The following is a 21199-nucleotide window of genomic DNA, read 5'->3' on the forward strand; positions in this document are numbered from 1 at the left end:
AGAAATTAACGTGCTTAAGCCGAGTAATTCTTTCAGATAAGATCAGATTTGATCTCTGCTTTCTTTGCAGGCTGACCGTTTGTTCTTTTAGCCGCTAGAACAGAGCAATCCTTGGGGTTGCCCTGTTCACGGGGTTACTCCTTTGAAGTCTCTTTTTTCCCTTTTAAACAGTTTTGTGGAGAAAGATAATCATTTGATGCTTTCGTTCTGGGCTTGAACTCTGATAAAGAATTACCTCAGATTTTATTTATTAAGTTTCAAAGTCATGTCTTTTTCCTTATCTAATGATGCTTTATGTTTTGGCTAATTTGAAAAGGATTGGGGGATCTGGTATGGACCTCAGAAGCAAAGCAAGAGTAAGTTCCTCTCTTTATAGATAATCTAGCAACTGGTTGTTCAGTAGCTCGTAAATTCGTTTTTCCCAATCCCTGACGTGGACTCCTATGTCGAATTACCTATAGACTCTTAATGGCCCTGTCAGCGATCCATCGAAACTTCCCAAGTGGAACTATGATGGCTCGAGCACTAATCAGGCCCCCGGGGAAGATAGTGAAGTGATCCTGTAGTAAGTGTTCATCACATGGGTTTCTGTGCATAGCCTCAAGTCTCCTCTTGTTTGATATAAATTTAGTCAGATCAGTGATGGTTTTTTAGAGCTCGTGTGTTTCTTGAATAGCGACTTCTTACCTGTCTTTGGTATTAATTCAATGACATGTACAGTCCCCAAGCAATTTTCAAGGATCCATTTAGGAGGGGCAACAATATCCTGGTGACTTCTTTTTCTATTTAGCGGAATGAGTTCTCCATTTATCAGTTTTGACTTGATGTTATAGCATATTTTTTAACGAAATGTCATTGGTTTAGGTCCTGTGCGATGCCTATACTCCAGCTGGAGAGCCAATCGTGACAAACAAGAGGCATGCTGCTGCCAAGATATTCAGCCATCCTAATGTTGTTGCTGAAGAGCCCTGGTAATTTCATTTGTCGTGTTTTCTCATTTTGATTTATTATTTTTTTCCCTCTTTGACTCCCTTACCGTTTGTACGGGTTTAATACATGAGAACAGGTATGGATTGAGCAAGAGTATATCCTCTTGCAGCGAGATGTGAAGTGGCCAACTGGATGGCCTGTCGGTGGCTATCCCGGTCCTCAGGTATATCACGGTCCGCTTAAATTCCAGTTGTATCTGTTGCCATATGCCATCATCCCTTTAAACAAAAGAAGGGAGCAAGTGCATCGCATCTCATGCTCTTCATACAAGTTTATTCAGAAGATGGAGTTTCTCAATTGATGCATAATGTTGTAGCAGATATGTCCACAATGTTTTGTATAATGCATCAGTTCTTCCAGAATTTATACACTAAATCGTTGTGGTTCAACAGGGACCATACTACTGTGGCATTGGTGCAGACAAGGCTTTTGGGAGAGATATTGTGGACTCCCATTACAAGGCCTGCTTATGTGCTGGAATCAACATCAGTGGCATCGAGGGCGAAGTCATGCCAGGCCAGGTTAGAAAACATATTTTTGGAAAGTAGTCACATTACATGTCATCAATTCTTATTTCCAGCCAATATATTCAATTTTCAACCCTTTTCTTATCTTATTCCTGTGTAGTGGGAATTCCAAGTTGGTCCTGCCGTTGGCATCTCAGCTGGAGATGAATTGTGTGGGTAGGCCGCTATATTTTGGAGGTAATGTGACGGCCTACGTTGGATTTTCATGCAGTAGTAATACTCTCTTTTAGGTTTTTTGCTTATTTAATCAGTTGGTATTACCAGAGGATCACCAAGATTGCTGGCGTTGTCCTTTCATTTGATCCCAAGCCTATTCAGGTTCGTCCACGGCCCTTCATATTAATCGTTCTTCATGCTTATGTAGGACAGCTTCGTGTTCACATTGCCTTTATTATCATCAGGGAGACTGGAATGGAACTGGTGCACACACAAATTACAGGTAACATAACGTCACTGATTCTTGTCTATGCTTTCCTATGTTCACACCTTTCTGCCCTCAAACAAGCAGAGGAGACTTGCCACTCATATATTTGCTGAATTTAATGGCCGGGTTGCAGCACCAAGTCAATGAGGAATGATGGTGGATATGAAGTCATCAAAAAGGCAATAGAGAAGCTTGGACTGAGACGCAAGGAACACATTGCGGCATATGGTGAAGGCAACGAGCGTCGTCTCACTGGGCACCATGAGACAGCTGATATCAACACCTTCGTATGGGTAAGGAGAATCGGATGCCTCTGAAACTTGGAACTTTAAGCATGTTTATTGTTGCTCTTAGCCCTATTCGGATTGCAAGCTAGCATCTTTAGACGCTTTATCGAATGGTGGATTGACACTGGGTTTTTCAGCAGGGCTTTGTGAGCCGAGGTGCTGATATTGGAGTGGGAAGAGACCCTGAGGAAGCTGGGAATGGTTCTGGTCAGACCTGCATCCACATGGATGTGGTCACTTCCTTGATTGCAGAGACCACGATCCTCTGGAAACCATAGAGTTCCTCTCCGCTTGGGAACGATCGTGACGTGACCATCTTGATCAGGGGAAATGTCGTTTAAGACAGGACCATTCCAAGTATTTCCTTTCGTCTTCTTTTCATTGCGGAGTGTTTCTACGGGTAGAACAGCATCTGCCTTTTCTTTTATCTCCTTATTTTCTCGCAGCTTCTGCCAGTTTCTCCATACCATATATATGCCGATCGGTGATGCCGCAAGAGAAGCATATCGCTTCCTTGCAATATCGATTTGAGTCTGCTGTAGTTGGTTGAAAATAAATGGCGACAGGGTCAATCTTTGACTGATGCAAAGTGACTAATTCTCTTGGCAAAGTTTTTTCAGTTTTACGTGATTTATCAGATGCGTATTTTTCGATGTTTATGCCATTTAAAGCCAGAAGTACAGCCAGCCCCTAAGTCCCTTCCCTTTAGGACTTCTTTCGAAATTCAAGCTGTTTCGTGCAAGATATATAGAAGAACCAGAAGTGCAACAGTCGCCCTTGACATTCCCGATGGATTTGTGCAAGTAAAGGATCCAGGCCTGACAGACGTCTATTATCAAATTGCCCTTCCTGAGGCCTCTTCACCTTTGGAAAAAAATCCAATATACCGAAGTATCATGTGAAGTCAGACAGCGACATTTAACAAACATAAATAGTAGAAGATATAATAATGCCATGCTTCATAGCGGACTACATAATCAAGTAACACAAAATTAAGAAAGCATTATACTAGAAGCACGTCTGCGTCATATACAATAAGAGAGGAAATTCCTTCTGCTAGCAATACTTCAGTTGGGTTCCGGAGTCTATTCAAGATGTATGATCCCAGTTAGTGAAGCGCAATCAAGATTGGAGAGGTACTTGTTTTTAAGCTATATTGGTGCACTCACATGGATTGTCATTACTCACGGAAGTAGATGTATATCGAAAGGTTTGGTAAAAAGAAATGCGTTTCGAGATGTTAAAAGCATGAAATCTTTCAAGTTGCAAGGCATGACTCATATTGACTAAAGCCTGATCTGCGTAGAACCCACCAAACAGACTTTAAGGTAGCTTTGTCTTTATGGACAAAGCATTTCTAATATATATCCTAACAACCTATCGCAACATATAGAAAACTCACAACAGCACACATGGAACGCCATCAACAGGACATGGAACATATGCGACATCGATCAATGTGCTTAGAGATTCTGTCCATGTCGGACTTTGTACGATTTGATGTTACCCCATGTCGTTCATCCAATGTGCAGTGGTTTGTAACCAGCTGTATCAGCAAATTGCAATTTTGCATCTTTATCAAAAGGAGTGACAATAGAGAGAATAAAAAAAAAACAAAAGGTTCGGCTCCACGTCTTCTAACTGAGTCTATGGGCCGAAGAAGCGAAGAGTGGGCTAGATATTACGATGAAAATACCATTTGGATCAGGATTAATTAATCTAATCGCTCAGGACGTCAGGAGGAGAGAAGCTTCACCACGAGGAAATAGTCCCAAAACGCCAAATCTCACCTAATGCTTTCGAACACCTACGAAGCCAACACCAATGAAACAGCCCATCAGTTGAATGCTGACAACAAAAACAGAAGGGATACTCACCATCAGGTGCGAGCATTATTATATAACCTTTCCATAAGAAAAAGAACGACTGTAATGCCCTTATCAATTTGTAGAAGCACATTCCAGCGTCTTCCCTTGCTTTCCTACTTACCCTTCAAATCTAATGAACCTTGCTGTCCCTTCGTTCCTAGCAGAAACCAACACTCTCATCCATTAGCACTGCGATTCGTATGGAGGTCATAAGAAGAGCAAGAGGAATTGATGATGGCGTGGATGCTGTCAAAGAAGCTGCAAGGGCTTGGTACTTGCATCGATCCGGGTCGGAGCAAAAGCCTACTCATGAATATTGCGAGACGGCCTGGAGTCCAAGTCCCAAACCTAAACCGTCTCGTTACAAGCTTGAAGCCACGAAGATGGCCAAATCTGAACCTGATGCCACCGAGGCTCAGAGACATGATCGAGGAATTCGTAAGGAGAATTCTCTGCTCGACTCATATGAAATAGAAACTATATGCAGGCAATTGGACCAGTTCATAGAATACTGTCGGCATGAAAAGGATGGTAATTCTAGAGCAAGAGCTCATCATCATCATCAGAAAAATAAAAGTAAAGAGGGCAGCAAATTAGGGAGGAAAGTGAAGGTGCTTTGGCAGAGGCATGCGTTGATGTGCGGGGCTCCTGAAGATGTGATCAAATCGATCGCTCTCAAGACTCGCGGAGTGTCACAAGCCAGCTTCACCTCGTCGTCCTAGGTCTTCTACTTCATCTGTTGTTGGGTCATTGTATATGAAGGATTCAGTACACCTTCTCTTTTCTTGTGGGCATTGTACATTAGTATACATATGTCCGCGAAAATTATTCAATTGGGTCTAAATGTTCTCTCCCTCATTATCTGATCGAGCAACTCTTGCTGCTAACAAGCATACATCTCATCAGACAGCGATAAAATACTTGTGCCTGTGATGAACCTAAAATATGTCGATTTTGTTTCCAAATGGAAAGGACCAGAAAAGAGAAGAGGTAAGTTTGTCTTATGAGACCGTTTTTTTTTGGGTCATAACTATGAGGCTTAAAATCTTGGTATGTTCGCATGAGAATTCTCTTAAATATCCCTCTAACTCAGTTCATACGTGAATCTAAAGAGTCATACTGAACAACCCTGGAGTTAGCTGATGCAAGTGACATGGCGATTGTTCTCGTTCACAAATTCTTGGTCGGGGCAGACCCTGGGAGTGATGATGGAGGCCCCACCCCCAATCTTTGCAAACATGCATTAGCTGGGCTGATTGATCCCATTCCTACTGCAAACGTCTAAAGTTCACTTAAGCACGGCAAGTTTTCTAGCGTATTTACAATCGTGCAAGACAAGAAAACTCACAAAGTCTATTAAACATATGCTATTAAAAAAATCAAAATAGGACTTGTATCGTGGACACGAGTCACTTAGGAGTTTACGTGCTTCAATTCCAGAAGTTTGTATTCCTTATTGAACGGTGCTATCAAAACATACCACGATTACTCTTTTACGATCTCATTTTACCAAGCACGCCAAAACTGAGCTCTCAACTAAGTTCAGGAATTAAGCGACCACAAAAACCAAAAAACCTAAGTTCAGGAATTAAAGCTGCTATCAACCACAGGCACAAGACGGCAATTTCTATTTGGAAATTTTAAACAACGATCGTCAACAATCAAATAAAAGTTGTCCAACTCCTCCAAGTTCTCTCAAAGAAGACCTAGTTAAGTGCTCTAATCACTCAAATTGACCCACTTAGCTGTATAGTTTATATCCGGTTCACCTCGTGCTCCACCGCCACTACAGAGGTACACGCTTCTTCAACATAGAGTTGAAGAGAGGTCCTTGAAAACGAATATATCGCTACCCACTAAAAATGCACGTCCGCATAGACAACAAACAAATCAACAAACAGGTGGAAGGGTGTAAGGCTGGAAGCAAAAGCAGCAATCACACAATCAGTTAAAAGATAATTAAACAATCAGAGAAGAAGAGATTTCTCCTTAATTGCCATTGAAGATAGTTTACTTTCTAAGCAGTATCATTCACAACAGACGCTAAATTGCATGCAGAAGCCCAAATTAAAACTAGGAATGCATCTCGGCGATCAAACCTAAGCCATTCAACATATGTTAGTCATAACTGCATTTTACAGAGACAGGACGAACTGAGAACCAAAAAGAGCTTGACCAAGCAAAGCTAAACCCAAGATTCTAAACAAGCTACAATAACATCTACCGCATCTTTCTTCGCTTAGGCATGCCACCACTAGGACCAGCTCTACCTGGCCTGCCACCACTAGGACCAGCTCTACCTGGTCTGCCACCACTAGGACCAGCTCTACCTGGCATGCCACCACTAGGACCAGCTCTACCCTTCCCAAAAGCCTTCATCTTCCTCCTCTTTCTCTCCTCCTCACTGTCAGATTCATCACCTTTCTCTCTATCTGCATTGCTTGCTTCTCTCTCCAACTCCTCCCATGTCTTCCCCTTCTCTTCCTCTGAATCTTCTTCTGAATCTTGGTCCTCATCCTCCTCAGACTCCACCAACGACTCACTATCAGAAGGCGCATCTTCCGAATCAGATTCGGACTGCACATCAGATGGTTCATAGCCTTGGTCTGATTCCTCTGATTTTTCACTATCTGAGTCACTGACTTCCAAATTCAAAAACTCCCAGCCTCCATCATCTATGAAGCTCTGTGGATCATCAGTTATGGTCTTCAATATCTGTCGCCAGTTCAGATTCAATCTGCTTTCATAGTACTTGATGTCTGTTGTGTCAAGCCATTCCTTGATTCCATCAAGAGATGTAGAAGGGATGGAATCAATTCTAAGTACATCCCGCTTGAAGTCCTTGAAAACTATAGTCATATCAAAGTTCTTCTGTCCAAGACCAACTCTCTCCAAGTTCACAATCTCAATCTCGCTCAGTGTCACCACAAGAAAAGGAGTCTCTATCAGTTCCACCAGACAGGTTGAAGTTGGAACAATGAAAGCTGAAGCCTTGTAGGGAACCCCATGAAAGCCAAGTTCCCTTAGAGGCTGATCAAATTCAAGGTCCAGCCCACCAAACTGGGGCTGGCCCCAGAGATCATTTACCCGGTTCACAAAGTTCTGGAAATCCATGTTAATCTTGTTCTTCCTATCCCTCTCCCGTTGCTCCTCTTCAATCTCATCAGGGTCATAGGCAGATCTCTTCCCACCACCTAAGGTTTGGACCACATCCATCACCTCAACATAGAACTGCACATCCTTGGTTTTCCGGTTACCAACCATTATATGATTGTGCAGGTGAAAATGCAAAAGGGTTATCATCTCCTTCTCTGCTGGCTGGAAAAACGCATGTTTAATATTTCCAAACAAGATATCTACACGTTCATCCTGCCTGGTGGTAGAATACCGAAAACCATTAACATGAGCCTCAAGTGTACCAGGTATCTTTCTTCCACGACCTCCAAAAGCTGGACGGATCCATAGGTCAGACAACTTTATTGGCTTCATTCTGTTCCCTGCAAGTTGGAGTTTCTCTTGAGTAACTAAAGTTGCCCTTTCAGCTCTCTCGGACTCTCTAGCCATAACTTGTCGTCTAAGAGTTTTTATTTGCTGCACGACTTCGCTTATGTGCCTGGAGTCCTTGGAACGGAAAGCTACCTCCTTCAAATAGATAGCACCTTGGAATTTCGACGTGTTGCTGTCATGAGGATTGAAAGGAGTTCCAGGGACATTAAAAATAATCCGAATGTAGCAATTGCGATTGGTGTCCTGCTGGCTTGAGACTGTCCTTATGGTTGCAACATGGAATGGGACAATACTCCCATATATAGGCAAAAGAACGGCTTCATTCTTCTGGTCAACCTGAATCATGGAATCCCTAGGAGGTGGTAAATCATTAACACTTTTATAAGCAACAAGGTCTGTCGAAGTCTTGGCAGCATTTCTGTTGTCTCCAGCCCCAGAGCGTCCACCAGCAAGCCGCCGTGCAGTTTCCTCATTTTTTTGACGAGCCAATTCTGCCTGGTGCTGCCTTCTTAGCTCCTCCTTTGATTCCTGGTTGTCTGACCTGAGTGTTGTCTTGGACATGAATGTGTCCGCACCATTAGCCTCAGGTTTGGGTTTCGGCCTTTCTTCTTCTTCCTCATCCTCATTGAATGAGTAAGCCACGTCCTTCACAGCTTTAGAGCTCATATGAGTGGCAACATCTGATTTTTCTTTTCCAACAATGACTGTATCCGCAAGCAGCATAGAGAAATTTTGGTTCTTTGGGTTGTTTGTCTGGTTCTGCAAATTCTGGAAACCAAGCGATACATTAAAGACCATGTTTTCTTTAATAATTCTCTCGTTTTTGGCATTAATATTCAACCCTGACTCCCGAAATTCAAGACCCATTCCCGTCCCAGCTGACTTCGTCAAGTTTGGTAGTAGTTCAGGAGCATCCTTCTCAACTACTGACAAGGCTGCCTGATAGGCTGCATGGAGCTTTTTCCCGGGCTTCAACATGCTAATTGCTGCTTCATGGGCCTTTAGAAGCACTTCATATGCTTTACTCTGCAAGGGATTGGCATCAATCAAGAACGTCCTTGCGCAATTAGAGCAGTAACTGTTATAACGAGATCCAACCGCGCATATAATCACGCTTGCAGAATCATAATAGAGTAATTCGTCGTTGCTGGCTGCACTGGGCCTCAGGTCAAACTCTCCTCCACTCTGGAAAATAGGAGGATAGCAAATATCAATGCTATCCACCTTCAGCTTTACCTTAGCTCTAGATGGATCCAATATGGTTTTCTCAGTTTCATCCATCAACGATGAATGAGTCACTTTCTTCTCCTCATCAATAACATTCTCTAGTTTCGGAACCACATAGTTCTTCAACACGTTAGCCGTCAAATGTGCTGCCTTTTTCACATTTAAAAGCTCAGCATCATCCTTGACAGCAAACAAGTCAGACAACCCATTGGTCACATCACCAAGCTGAAAATCAGCAGCCTTAAGCTTTTCCGCCCATGTCTCCAAAAGCTTACCTTCCGGAGCCTCTCTTGCTATATACCCGACAACAGGTACTTGTTGACCATCTTCCTTAGAAAGAGAGCGGACGGCACTGAAAATGGCCTCCATTAGAGCAGTCCCATCATCACTTCTTGCCTTCACATGAATCACCACTTCGACTCCCACAGCTTCCTTAGCAGTTCTTTCAACAGGTTGAAGTACATCTGCCTTCTTTTGGCTGCATAAAAAGTGGATCTGCTTCTTCATGAAAACCATTATAGTCTCTGGGAACTCGTAACCCAGCAACCACATGTTTAAAGCTGAAGATTTGAGATACCGAAGGTCCTCTGAATTAGGAGGTGCAGCTATTGCCAGAACATCAGAAGAACCCCACAAGTCATTCCTATGGTCATTCCAGTGAGTATAAAGAGTCTTCAAACGCTTTGCAAAATTTTCCAACTGAATCTTATACGCAGGTCCAGCCGCTGCAGCCTTTCCATTAATGCTTTGCCCATTTCCACTTCGATGATCGCCCATTTACAAACACCACACTTAACACCAGCCTGATAAGAGGCAAATGAAATACAAATCAACACAACACAATACAAGTTTCTTATTTTCATAGTAATAGAACATACAGCGTAGGAAGCATAGGAAGAAAATTCTTAGCAGAGCTGATATTTTCCTTATCAAACATGCAAATAAACTCGTGGCAGAAGAGAGTCCAGGTTTATCAATGTGTCAAGAGATTGAACCATCTAAAGCCCGTATATTAGTAACGTCAGAAGGCTCATCACACTGTATTTCAAAGAATTTATGTGTTGCATGCAAAGAAATTATCCATGATAAATTCCAATCTAATCTCCCCTTTTTCTTTCCCATGTTAATCTTTCTGAAATAAGAAACAGTACTGAGGCTAATGCAAACTGCCTTTTACAGTAATGGATGCATAGTCATGACGTAACCAATTTTATGACAATTAAAAAATGCATAAACAGATGCAAATATATAACTATCCATATCTATACTATTCTAAAAAGTTGAAAATATCCCTACAAAATTTAAGACACATTTGGTAATAGTTTGTTAATTGTAATCTAATGGGCGTAACCGTCCAACCTGAAGTGATGCAAGTGGGGGGCATAGCCCAAGTCAGATCTAGCACATTTTTAATCACTAGATGAGCAATTTGTAGATCCACAGGAAGACGGGCAGCCACTGCTTTGCTACATTAAGGAACAGATCAGGAAGTCAAGGCTACAATTAGTGGCACCACAACTCACACACATCCCTTCACAAGGCCAATTGAATAAAAGATTACGATCAAAGGCGCATACAGAATTCAACCATGAGGCCACAATTTCCGCAAGCAAAAATACTAATGACGATATTTGTCCGCAGAATAGTAAGTCAGCTACTGCTTAAAACATAATTTTCAAACAAAAAGATGCCCAAAATTTTTTCATTATCTTCAGTCAATTCGTTTCTCCCTGCATTATCTTCCGCATACTCCTCCAGCATATTCAGATAAACATGCCTTCTACTCTGTCGACATAATTATCCTACTTATCGAAAATTGTACAATCCCAGAAATCAACGCCATAGCATTCCCTTCCCTCTCGCTCCCACACGGGCCGGCGATCACACTCCTCAGTCCTTAACACGCCCACCCTACCCCACACTAAGTAAATCGTCCTGACAACTTTTTTCGTTCCAATCGACACTTGGAAATATCACCCCCGGCGGTCAAAATCCAGCAAAATCCCTCATTTCGAGCAAAACCCTAAGCGCACCCTCCGGAAACGACACGAAACGAACTGCAAAGTGAAGAAATCGAAGGAATGGCCCAAAAACGCAAAACGATCGAGGACCCGACGGCTCCGTCCAATCGAGCGAGGAATCGACTGCTCCTCGATCGAAAGGCAGAGGAGGAAGCGACGAAGAAACGGAGCGAGAATCGCGAAAAGGAGAGAAACGCCTACCGTTCTCCCGGACTCGCTGCGGCGACGGAGGAGGAGGAGGAGGAGGATGGCGGCGGCGGCGGCGGCGGCGGCGGCTCCGGCGGCCGTCCGATTTGCCGATGCAGAAGGAGGAGGAGGGATTTCGCGAGGAGTAGAGAGAGAGTGAAGGGGAGGGAAGAGAGGGAACGAAGCGTGCCCTAATGGGGAGAACTGAAATGGAGCGAGGGAAGTCGGTAACATCATATGATAAAGGAAAATCAGCAAAAAAAAATAAAAATAAAAAAAAATTCAAACGGAAATAAAAAAAAAATAAAATATTATTTTAAAAAAAAAAAGCCCTCCAAAATATAAAAACACGAACGAGAAGTACAACCTGCGATATTTGTCTTAAAAACTTGTTTTTTTTTCCTTTTTTTTTTGCCGGATAATGCACTAGCTTATTTAAATGATTTAATCTACAGAGGTATAATGGAAATGGACAATTTTTTTTTTCTGGTAATTGCTTCCGTCTTTTCTTTTTCAAAATGCCCTTTAATTTCTATATTAAATAGAAGGCCCTCAACTTTTAGTGAAATCTTAATTATGTCCCGAGCTTTTCTTTATTGAAAATAATCTCCTGAGATTTCACCCTAATGACAAATATACCTCACGTGTTTAAATATTGACACTAGTTTCTTCAACATTATCAACATTATGACCAACTAGAGGTTTATTATAAAAAAATTGTGTCTCATCAAGACCCGATAAAACCTTCATATGAGCTTATGGTAATAATCTTGATGAAATCGGTCATGATTATTAGATAGGTATTAGAGTGAAAGTTAAGAATTTTTTTAAGATAAAAAAACGTTTGGGGTAGAATTGAAATTACACATATAGTTTGAGGGGTTTTTAAAGGAAATTAACCTTTAAAAAAGGCTATAACTATGTAAAAATCTAAATGTTAAAATTTGAAAAACAAATATCAAATACATGGATATAACTATCATTAATATTGTGCTTTATTGATAAAAAAAAAATCTCTCACTTCTAAATTTCAACTTCTCTTTATTTTTCCTTCTCCTCTCATTTCCTCTAGACATATTTATGTTCTTATAAATTTTAAATTTCTCATTGGAGTACAAATTAGTAGCTTTTACATATAAATGATCTAGGTTGTAAAATTGTGAAAATTTGCCTATAAATGAATTCTTGTCTTATGACAAAAAAAAAAAAAAGAATTGTTGTCTTGATAATTATACCATTTCTCAAATACAACTATTAATCCAAAACAAAAATACGATTTCGTATTTATTCTTTGTCATTAATATTATGACTTTGGTCATCATCGTCGACTCTTCTTAACTCGATCAAGTGATAAAGTGTGCTACTCTAATGTTCACACTGGCTATATCATATGTAACTGTTAGATCTCTATGATTGATAAAGATGGTAGACTTTTCTCTTTTGTGGAAATAATCTCAAAAATCTTAATTCCTTGCGTTAGACTTTATTTCAAAACACAATTAAACTTAATGATTGTTTCTAGACAAACCTTGAACTTATTGGGTATGAAAATCGGTCGACCATCGAGCTCGTAAATCTCACGCGCACAATTTTGCACAAATAAAAAGGCTATGTCTGTCCTGAAATTACAAATTAATGCATGGAATTCGAAAAAAAAAATTAGAAACCACAGACCCGAGAGAGAGAGAGAGAGAGAGAGAGAGAGGAGGTAATGTTTTTTGTCATCGCTGATTGTCATTTCTACTATTTCTAGTCATATCATGTGAAGAAGTGCTCGTTTAACAGCGTTTTCCATTTGTTTTGTCCATGCCTTGGTCTCTGGAGGTAATGTTTTTGTCATCGCTGATTGTGATTTCTACTATTTCTAGTCATATCTTGTGAAGAAGTGCTTATTTAACAGCATTTTCCATTTGTTTTGTCCATGTCGTAAGTCTTTTAATAAGACAACAAGAAGTCAACCTCAACCCATCTTTCATTCACACGCAAATGCATTCGAGAACGTACTGCCTAACCATCTCTGTGCAAGAGTAATTCGTGACGGCAACAGCTATCACTCATCCACCTGAACCCAATGAGGATGCAGGGCCCTCATTGCTGCATGGCCAATGGCACCATAATTCTAAGACGAAATTATCTTATGATTTGTAAGAAGAATCGTACACGCAAGATTCACGCACTCTTGACAGCCAACAATGAACAAGGGGTTTATTAAAATAAAGTTATTACATTCAAGGGGTATTTTGAAATAAATTCTACTCTCCAAAGAACTTTTGAGAGATTGTCACCATGGGATAATTTGATATTATTTCTTTTTTTAATTGGCGAAAAAAAAAAGGATTATGTTAATAGTCAAACAAGTAGGGAGTCTAGTCAAGATGCGGTACAACCAACATGACGGTCAGAGAGCTAAAGTAAGATGAACAACAGTAAGATCAAAGAGACCGTGACCGGGCTGACCGACCGTGAAACACCTCGCTTTCGATGAGGAGAAGGGCAAAGAGCGAGCGGAGGACGCGGGGAAACATTCAAAGACAGCAAAGCTTGTGCACGAGCGTGCGATGCAGTGCTTGTAGAGAATGTCCCGGAATCATCGGCGCAGTCGCCAGTCCCGATAACAGTGCAGAGGCCAGGTGTAAGATTGGGATCAGATCCATACGAGACGGCCTGTGAGGGGTTTACCGACGCAGCCGAGGCTTGTGAGCCGGCCTCGTTCGGTGGGGTCTGTGCGTGGAGGGGACGTGGGCTTGGGACAGGAGGAAGGCTCATCATTGCATGTTTGAGGCATGCTGGGCCCTGTTGTTGGACCGTTGGCTCGATAAACATGTTTTCTTATTTCATTTTCACTCATATTTTTATTACTCATCAAGAGATGTCCGCTTTATGTCTGTTAAAAAAATATGAAATGCTTAGCTCTTGATACACATTGGGCTTGTCAAATGAGCAGATAGAAAATAATCCAATTTGAATTGACCCATTGTTTATGCAATACGATCTTAATGAATTATACCCAATGTTGCCCGAAACCAATCTGGGCTTTAATTCTTGGGAATTTTTGTCTTTAAATTGTGTCTCTGAAAAATGAGTGACTCTATTGACAAGCTTGCTGAGTCAGTGAAGGAGCTCGGGTCGGCAGCTAGGACTTTGCGTGGTGCACGAGCAACATGGAGATGTGGCTGAGCGCATGGACAAGAAAACCTGCATGGACGAGTTTAAGGGTTGAATTATGGATGGGAGTGTGATGACGGTGGTGAGGCAAAGGGGGATGGATTTGGTGTAAGTGACGAGCAATGCTCCATTGCTCTCGTGAATCGCTTTGCTTTTAGGAATCAGTAAGCCACGGTGATCGGAGTACATCCGGTAGCTTTTTGTTTGCACCTCCTAAGAGACGCTCACGCACGCAAAGTGAAAATGGATGCTTGACTATCGGTACAAGTTTTGAAATCTTGTAGGGATAACAATTTCAAAAACATATTTGGCTATGCTCTTTTGTAGTAAAGAAGCGTGATTTTCAATTATTAGTAGACTGGTTCCGTTTTGAATGGAAGTTCTGAAAGCAATTTTATTTAAATTGTCACTTAATTGTAATAAAATGAGAAAATTAAATTTCTCATCTTCACTTGAAAAGGAGCTTTTACTGTGATGTTTTATGAAAATAGGGAAGGGAAGTCGTTCTTTTTATTCTAAATTCAACTGTCGATGTCAACGCGTTGAAGTGGAAAAGAGGGAAACGACGCGGAAAAAAAGGGAAAAGAAAAAAATGGGGAGGAGAGGTGAATTTTCCCTTGGTAAAATTGATAGATAATCCAATGCTGAGAATAAAAACAAAGGTTAGAAAATGGGTCTACTTCATACGCAATTTAGCTCAAATTCAAGTAAACTTTATCTACGGTGGCCCATTCAAACCTATGAGTTAAAGAGCGGGTTTACAACTCATGTTGCCACCGCTAGAAAAGTTAATGTGAATGAAGATTTGGGCTATTTTTCTTTCATTTCAAACTGAAAAGAAAATCGTAAAACAAAAAAGGAATTCCCTCTATAAGATAGACTGAATGATAGTCATTGAATTGAATTATTACATATAAAAGTATTCTACCGCTAAGAAATATCAAAGTAAATGGACAATTCTTCATTACTTTTACCGAGAATATTTAATATTACCGAGTCATTTTTCTGGATCTTTTATTTTTATTCTTCTCTGCTTCAATTTTAATTATTTATGGAGAAGCTTTATTTGGCTTTAAATGATAGAGAGTCTGAATTGACTTTACAAATTTATTTTTTCGTTAAGTGATTTACAAATAATAAATTTTGGGCCCTAAAGTTTCCGGCCAAGATGATAGATTGGGCGCCTTTTCCGCCTTTTCCATCACAATGATATAATATACCCCTATTCTTAATCCCAATAATTTTTCTTTCTTGATCTAAAAAAGATACTATGTCTTATTTCCACATTTAACTTGATCTCTATCTTTTCCTTCTTTTCTAAGTCTCTTTGAACATTTATTTAACTTATCTATGAATAAAATGTCTAATAAAATGCTAGAACACGATAATTTTTTTTTTTTTGTCTATCTTACTCAATTCTCAACTTGCTCTCAAATCTTTACCTTGCCTCTTTTACAGAGTGTAGAAAATTGAACTTCACACGTAGAATTAAACATCTCCACCCCAGTTCCCTTGAAAATGTGGGGAATCGAATTCCTCACTTCCCCCATTCCCATGTGAAAGGGTGGACTATAAAATAGTAAAAAGTAGGGAAAATTGTTCAAAAAGTTTAAAACTTATTACACTTTTGCGAATTTAGTCATAAACATTTTTAATTTTGTCAATTGAATCCTAAACTTATTAACATTTTGCTAATTGTCCATCACACCAATTTTGATTAGAAATCACTTACATGAATATTAGCAATTTCACATGGTGTGATCGGCATTGACGTAAATAATTTATAATCATATTTTAAATATTTTTAAAGTATATTTATTTATTCTTTTCTCTTTCCTTTTTTCTTTTTCTTTTTCTTTCTGCTCTTGGAGATCAACTAGAGGTGACCTTGTGAAGCTTGCCCTCGTTGACTCTGGTCGAGGTCGAGCCTTGCTAAATCTAACAAGGTTAAGCCTCACCATATCTAGGCAAGGCCGACCTCACCTAGTGATGGCAAGGTTGCCTTTGCGAGTTAGCGAAGGAAGAAGAAGGGAAGGACAGAAAAATGAAAGATAACAAGATAAGTAAATAAATTCAAAAAATATTAAAATATTATTTTATATAGTCCATGTTAGCATTGATCACACCACGTAGGACAACCAATGTTCATGTCAACAATTTTGCATCAAAATTAACCAAATGGATTTAATTGACAAAATATGAAAATATTTAGAACTCAATTGAGAAAATAAAAAAGTTTAAGACTAAATTGACAATAATGCAATAGGTTTAGAACTTTTTTTAACAATCAATAAAAGCACCGTAAGGGTATTTTTAGGAATTAATTCTTGTAAGTTTCAAGTTTTATGTATGTAGCTATAACCTTATAAGTTATCTTTTGTGTTTCTAGCGCAAAAAAAGTTATCTTTTGTGCAAATTCACGACCCAACAGGATGGCTCGAAAATTAAAGCTCTCTCTTATCCCATCAAAGTCGTCCTCTAAGTAATCAAGTAAGAAAAATATATCCATGCTTTGTTGAATATAGTCGTAAGTATCAATCTCTATTATCGAATAAATTATCAGATTTTGCAAAATTACATTTGTAGCTACTTTTCTAAATCATAAAATTCCTAATTTGGAGGACAACGTCAATGGTAGAATATATGTTTTTTAAGGTTCCACCTCAGTTTTTGCGGCAAAGGAATCTAGCATTCGTAAAGATCCATATGGAGGGCAAGCATTAGGACAAGACTTTTAGAGATTATACTGAGTCTCTTCAAAAGATGATCAACCTCTCGTTCAGCCTTATAGAAGCTACAAAATCATTTAGGGAATAATTCCCCTATTAAGTCATAAATTTGTTTTATATTTATATATATATATATATATATATATATATATATATATATATCAATTCAATTATCAATTTTTCAATTTTGCCAATATAGGCATGTATGTAGTCCTTCTGAGCCTATTACCGTGGAAATTTCGTCACGTGGAATTTCATAAATAAATTTAGGATTATATTGGAAAAATTGAAAAGTTTAGAACTGAATTGACATTTGTACGATTTGTTTAGAATTGAGTTGGTAATTTTGCCAATCGTTGGAGATGTCATTGGAGCAATTGGTGCTCAGCCATTCTTTCTAAGCAAATTGTAATTTCATCTTACTATATATGATTTTTTAAAATTTACATTGCTAGGATGCTTTGTTATTTATCAACATTTTCCTTTTTAGATTATATATGTATTAGGGGTGAGCATATCGGATAAACCAAATCAAGAACCACCTGGACTGGACTAAACCATCCGCTTGGTCCAGTTCTCGGCTTTAGGAGGAAATCAGACTGGACCGACTCTTTTTGGAAAAATATATATTTTTAAATTTCTTAAAAATGACAATAAACCCTAAAATAGTAATAATTCCTAGTATCTTTCTAGTTTTTTTTTTTTTTTTTTTTTTTTTTGCGAAGTGGCTAGTTCTATGAGACTGGACCGGTTGTTCCGGTCTAGTTCTCGATGCTAGGACTGTCCAGTCCAATCCCTGGGCCAAAAAAATGGGAAACAGTTCTCCCAGTCTAGTTCCCGGTTCCTAGATGGAACTGAATCGGACCGGGAACCAATCGCCTCTAATAGATACATTGGAAAAGTGCCTTTGACCTTGGATCGATCACCGAAGGTTAAGGATTCACTAGGATGGGCAGCTCGAATACAACTACTTGAAAAAGATCCATGTTGTTCAATGGAGAATTATTTTCATTAAATCTTAAAAAGTTCAAATTATTTTGACTGAAAAGATCTCTATAGAAGGTAAAAATTTCTGTCCTTATAATAAGATTTTTGGAACTTAGGTAATTTGCCCCAAATCTGCATTTTAAAATTAGATATGACAACTAATTAATTTTCCACGACAAATGCAATTTAAGGCAAATTTATCTCTTGCTCTTAAAAAATGCTACAGAAGCAAAAGGGTTGTTGCTATAAGTATGTTATCAAGCAAAATATTCGTCACTTAAATATACAAATTAGAGGTGAATAATAATCCGTGACCAATCAAATAATCAACTATTAAATCAATTAGGGTATGCAGGATACTTAATTTATTCGCCACTAAAAGTTCATCACCAAATAATCGATCTCTAGAGGCAAATTTCTATCGTCTCAAATTCCCAAATATATTTGAGTGAATGATCCGATTAGTCTTAGACGATTCTCATCCTTTGTATACAATAATACGAACACATCCGTATGTTACATGTAGCAATATCATAACGATATGATTAAAAATCATTACGCGGTGGGCCAAGCTAAATTGGTTGACCGAACCAGAGTCACGTACGCCCGCATAATCATATATTAATCGATCTATCACTGCTAACATGAAAAAAGAAATCAGAATGACACTGCTACGAACTTGAGAAGGAGACGATGAGCTCTCTACAGCCCTCTTGTCACCAAGTTAATATTTTTGAAAATAGAGAAAATCATTCAAAAAATCTTATATGATGACCAATTCAATTCGAAACTTTTTAATTTTGTCAAAATTTTTGACGATTTGCTAATATAGATCTTCTGACGTGGGCGTCGGTCTATGTCAATGATTCCCATCCAAAATTAATAGAAAGGGATAAGTGCATTTGAAATCCTAAAATTTGTCATGAAAATGCAATTAAATCCTAAAATTTTCAAAAAGTGTAATTAAGTCCTAAAACTTGTCACAAAGTGCGATTAAGTCCTAAAACTTGTCATAAAGTGCTATTAAGTCTTAAAACTTTCAAAAAGTATAATTAAGTCATAAAACTTATCAAAATGGTTCAATCTAAGTCCTTCCATTGATTGCACTTTTTGAAAGTTTTAGAACTTGGTTGCACTTTCTAGACAAGTTTTAGGACTTTATTGAAAATTTTGAAAATTTTAGGACTTGATTGAACTTTCGTGATAAGTTTTAGGACTTAATTGTACTTTTTGAAAGTTTTAAGACTAAATTACATTTTCATGATAAGTTTTAAAACTTCTAATGTACTTATCCCTAACAGAAATCACTATATTAACAAATCGTCAAAATGTTTATGGTAAAAATGTTTAAGAATGCATAGTGGCCTTAGTCGCCCTAGAGTAGGTAGAGAACTTTTTAAATAATTTTCCATGAAAAAACAGCCGAATGCCGTCCCTCGGAATACTTTTAAAGGAGATATCTTTGTTTTTTCTTCCCCAAAAGACCAGTTCACGAAGAACTGTTCAAAAAGTCTCGCGTTCGTCCACCTTCACGTTGAAGTTTTCCTCCTTTTCTTCTTCTGCTTCTTCTATGTGTGCCTGCAAAAGCACAGCTGCAACACACGCTTTCTTCTACGAATCAATCAAAACCGACCTTACTATTATCTTAATGTGATTGTCACGCCTCCAATGCCGATCTATAAAAACCCGTTTCGCATTTCATCTTCTTTCCATCACCCACTCGGTTTCTCTCTTACCTCCATATCGTTTTCATCTTCTTACAGACTCTCACTCTCAAGTGATTTCGCATTCAATATTCTTCCCACCCTCTTGTCGGCTCCTATCCTGGTTCACTCTTGGAAATGAAAACTATGGAAACCTCTTTCGGCTTCTGTGTCATTTTCTTGCTGGTCGCCATGCTGAACTCAGGTTCGGCGACTCTCCAAGTGGGATTCTACCACTCCACCTGCCCGTCCGTGGAGTCCGTCGTTCGAAAAGCCGTGAACAAGGCGGTGGCCAGAAATCCTGGCATTGGTGCTGGGCTTATTAGAATGCACTTCCATGATTGCTTTGTTCGGGTATGCAAACACTTCTTGCCACATTTCTGAAGTAGCAGTGACAATCTCAATTTCGATAACTAGCAGCGGCTATAAACTTTTCCTAGTGAAAAGCATTCTTGTGATATTTTTTTTATAACAAAGGATGTTAACTAGATGTGAGTATAGAGTACAATAGTAACGTAATTCCTTATGCAGATGCATTTCAGCAATCCTGATAATGTTCCTGTTTTCTGATACAATAATAGGGTTGCGATGCATCAATTTTGCTCGATTCAACACCGGGCAACCCAGCAGAGAAGGAACATCCTGCGAACAACCCAAGCTTACGAGGCTACGAAGTCATTGACGAGGCAAAGGCCGAGCTAGAGTATCTATGCCCCCAGACGGTCTCTTGCGCCGACATTCTCGCGTTCGCGGCCCGCGACAGCACCTACAAGCTCGGCAGCATTAACTATGCAGTCCCAGCCGGTCGCCGTGATGGGCTAGTCTCCCTTAGAGACGAGCCGTCCCAGAATCTTCCCCCTCCTTCCTTAGATGCTCAACAGTTGGAAGCTAATTTCGCAAGAAAAGGTCTCTCTCGAGAAGAAATGGTGACACTATCCGGTGCGCATTCGGTTGGAGTCTTGCACTGTTCCTCCTTCTCGACCCGCTTGTCCTCCTTCAACGCCACGCACAAGCAAGACCCTTCAATGGAACCCAGGATGGCCAGTGAACTGAAAGCGAAGTGCCTGAACAACGGAGGTGCCAGCGATCCGACGGTCCCACTGGACTTTGCCACGCCCAACAGGCTCGACAACAAGTACTACACTAATTTGAAGAACCACCGAGGCGTATTAACTTCCGATCAGACACTTTTTGATAGCCCTTCGACAGCATATATCGTGAGGAAGCACGCGAATCGTGGCGGAGCATGGGCTAACAAGTTCGCAGCTGCTATGGTAAAGATGGGATCGATCGATATTCTCACCGGGAACCAGGGCGAGATTAGGAGAAATTGCAGAGTTGTGAACTAGTAGATGCTTACAAGGTTTATTAGAACATATATAAGATTTTTTTTGTATATCGTTTCATTCATTCATTAATTGCTACTTCAATTGTGTACTTTAGTTTCTTCTTTCCTGAGCTTCAAGTGTGTATTTATTTTTAGACCGAAAAAAGTGTGTATTTTACCAAATAGCGGCCAATTCTACTATTGCAATCATCCCTTTATTTTGATTTATCTTTCATGTCAGTAGATTTCTA

The 21199-nt window shown here is 39.6% G+C and overlaps 4 protein-coding genes across 5 annotated transcripts; 3 read left to right on the forward strand and 1 right to left on the reverse strand.

Moving 5' to 3' along the window:
* Positions 1–332: 332 nt before the first annotated feature.
* LOC104422169 (glutamine synthetase cytosolic isozyme 2) lies at positions 333–2428 on the forward strand. The gene is given in 12 exon segments (XM_039302881.1): positions 333–356; positions 462–565; positions 721–769; positions 865–971; positions 1067–1071; positions 1074–1153; positions 1383–1511; positions 1618–1668; positions 1671–1694; positions 1782–1835; positions 1919–1956; positions 2075–2428. Coding segments are annotated over 12 exon segments (849 nt in total). The 3' UTR covers positions 2259–2428.
* Positions 2429–4296: 1868 nt separating this feature from the next.
* LOC108955584 lies at positions 4297–4818 on the forward strand. The gene has a single exon (XM_018863594.1). The coding sequence runs from the start codon at positions 4297–4299 to the stop codon at positions 4816–4818; it is 522 nt and encodes a 173-aa protein (XP_018719139.1).
* Positions 4819–6052: 1234 nt separating this feature from the next.
* On the reverse strand, positions 6053–11244 carry LOC104422177 (FACT complex subunit SPT16). Of its 2 annotated transcripts, XM_010034424.3 has the most exons (3): positions 11053–11244; positions 10190–10296; positions 6053–9633 (listed from the first exon to the last, which is right to left on the reverse strand). In XM_010034424.3, exon 3 carries the CDS (start codon positions 9605–9607, stop codon positions 6317–6319), a length of 3291 nt encoding a protein of 1096 aa, XP_010032726.1. In that variant the 5' UTR covers positions 9608–9633; positions 10190–10296; positions 11053–11244; the 3' UTR covers positions 6053–6316. The 2 variants fall into 2 exon arrangements, with proteins under 2 accessions (XP_010032726.1, XP_010032727.1); XM_010034425.3 differs by lacking the exon at positions 10190–10296.
* Positions 11245–19703: 8459 nt separating this feature from the next.
* LOC104422178 (peroxidase 5) lies at positions 19704–20970 on the forward strand. The gene is made up of 2 exons (XM_010034429.3): positions 19704–19975; positions 20203–20970. The coding sequence occupies exons 1-2, from the start codon at positions 19760–19762 to the stop codon at positions 20968–20970; spliced, it is 984 nt and encodes a 327-aa protein (XP_010032731.3). The 5' UTR covers positions 19704–19759.
* Positions 20971–21199: the final 229 nt, after the last annotated feature.

The sequence above is a fragment of the Eucalyptus grandis genome, chromosome 10 (assembly GCF_016545825.1).
Source record: "Eucalyptus grandis isolate ANBG69807.140 chromosome 10, ASM1654582v1, whole genome shotgun sequence".
Taxonomy (NCBI): domain Eukaryota; kingdom Viridiplantae; phylum Streptophyta; class Magnoliopsida; order Myrtales; family Myrtaceae; genus Eucalyptus; species Eucalyptus grandis.

Coding starts and splice junctions, on each gene's coding strand:
- LOC108955584 (XM_018863594.1), top strand. CDS start 4,297: ATGGAGGTCATAAGAAGAGCAAGAGGAATTGATGATGGCGTGGATGCT.
- LOC104422177 (XM_010034425.3), bottom strand. CDS start 9,607: ATGGGCGATCATCGAAGTGGAAATGGGCAAAGCATTAATGGAAAGGCT.
- LOC104422178 (XM_010034429.3), top strand. CDS start 19,760: ATGAAAACTATGGAAACCTCTTTCGGCTTCTGTGTCATTTTCTTGCTG. Junction 19,976..20,202: donor TCCATGATTGCTTTGTTCGG/GTATGCAAACAC, acceptor ATACAATAATAG/GGTTGCGATGCATCAATTTT.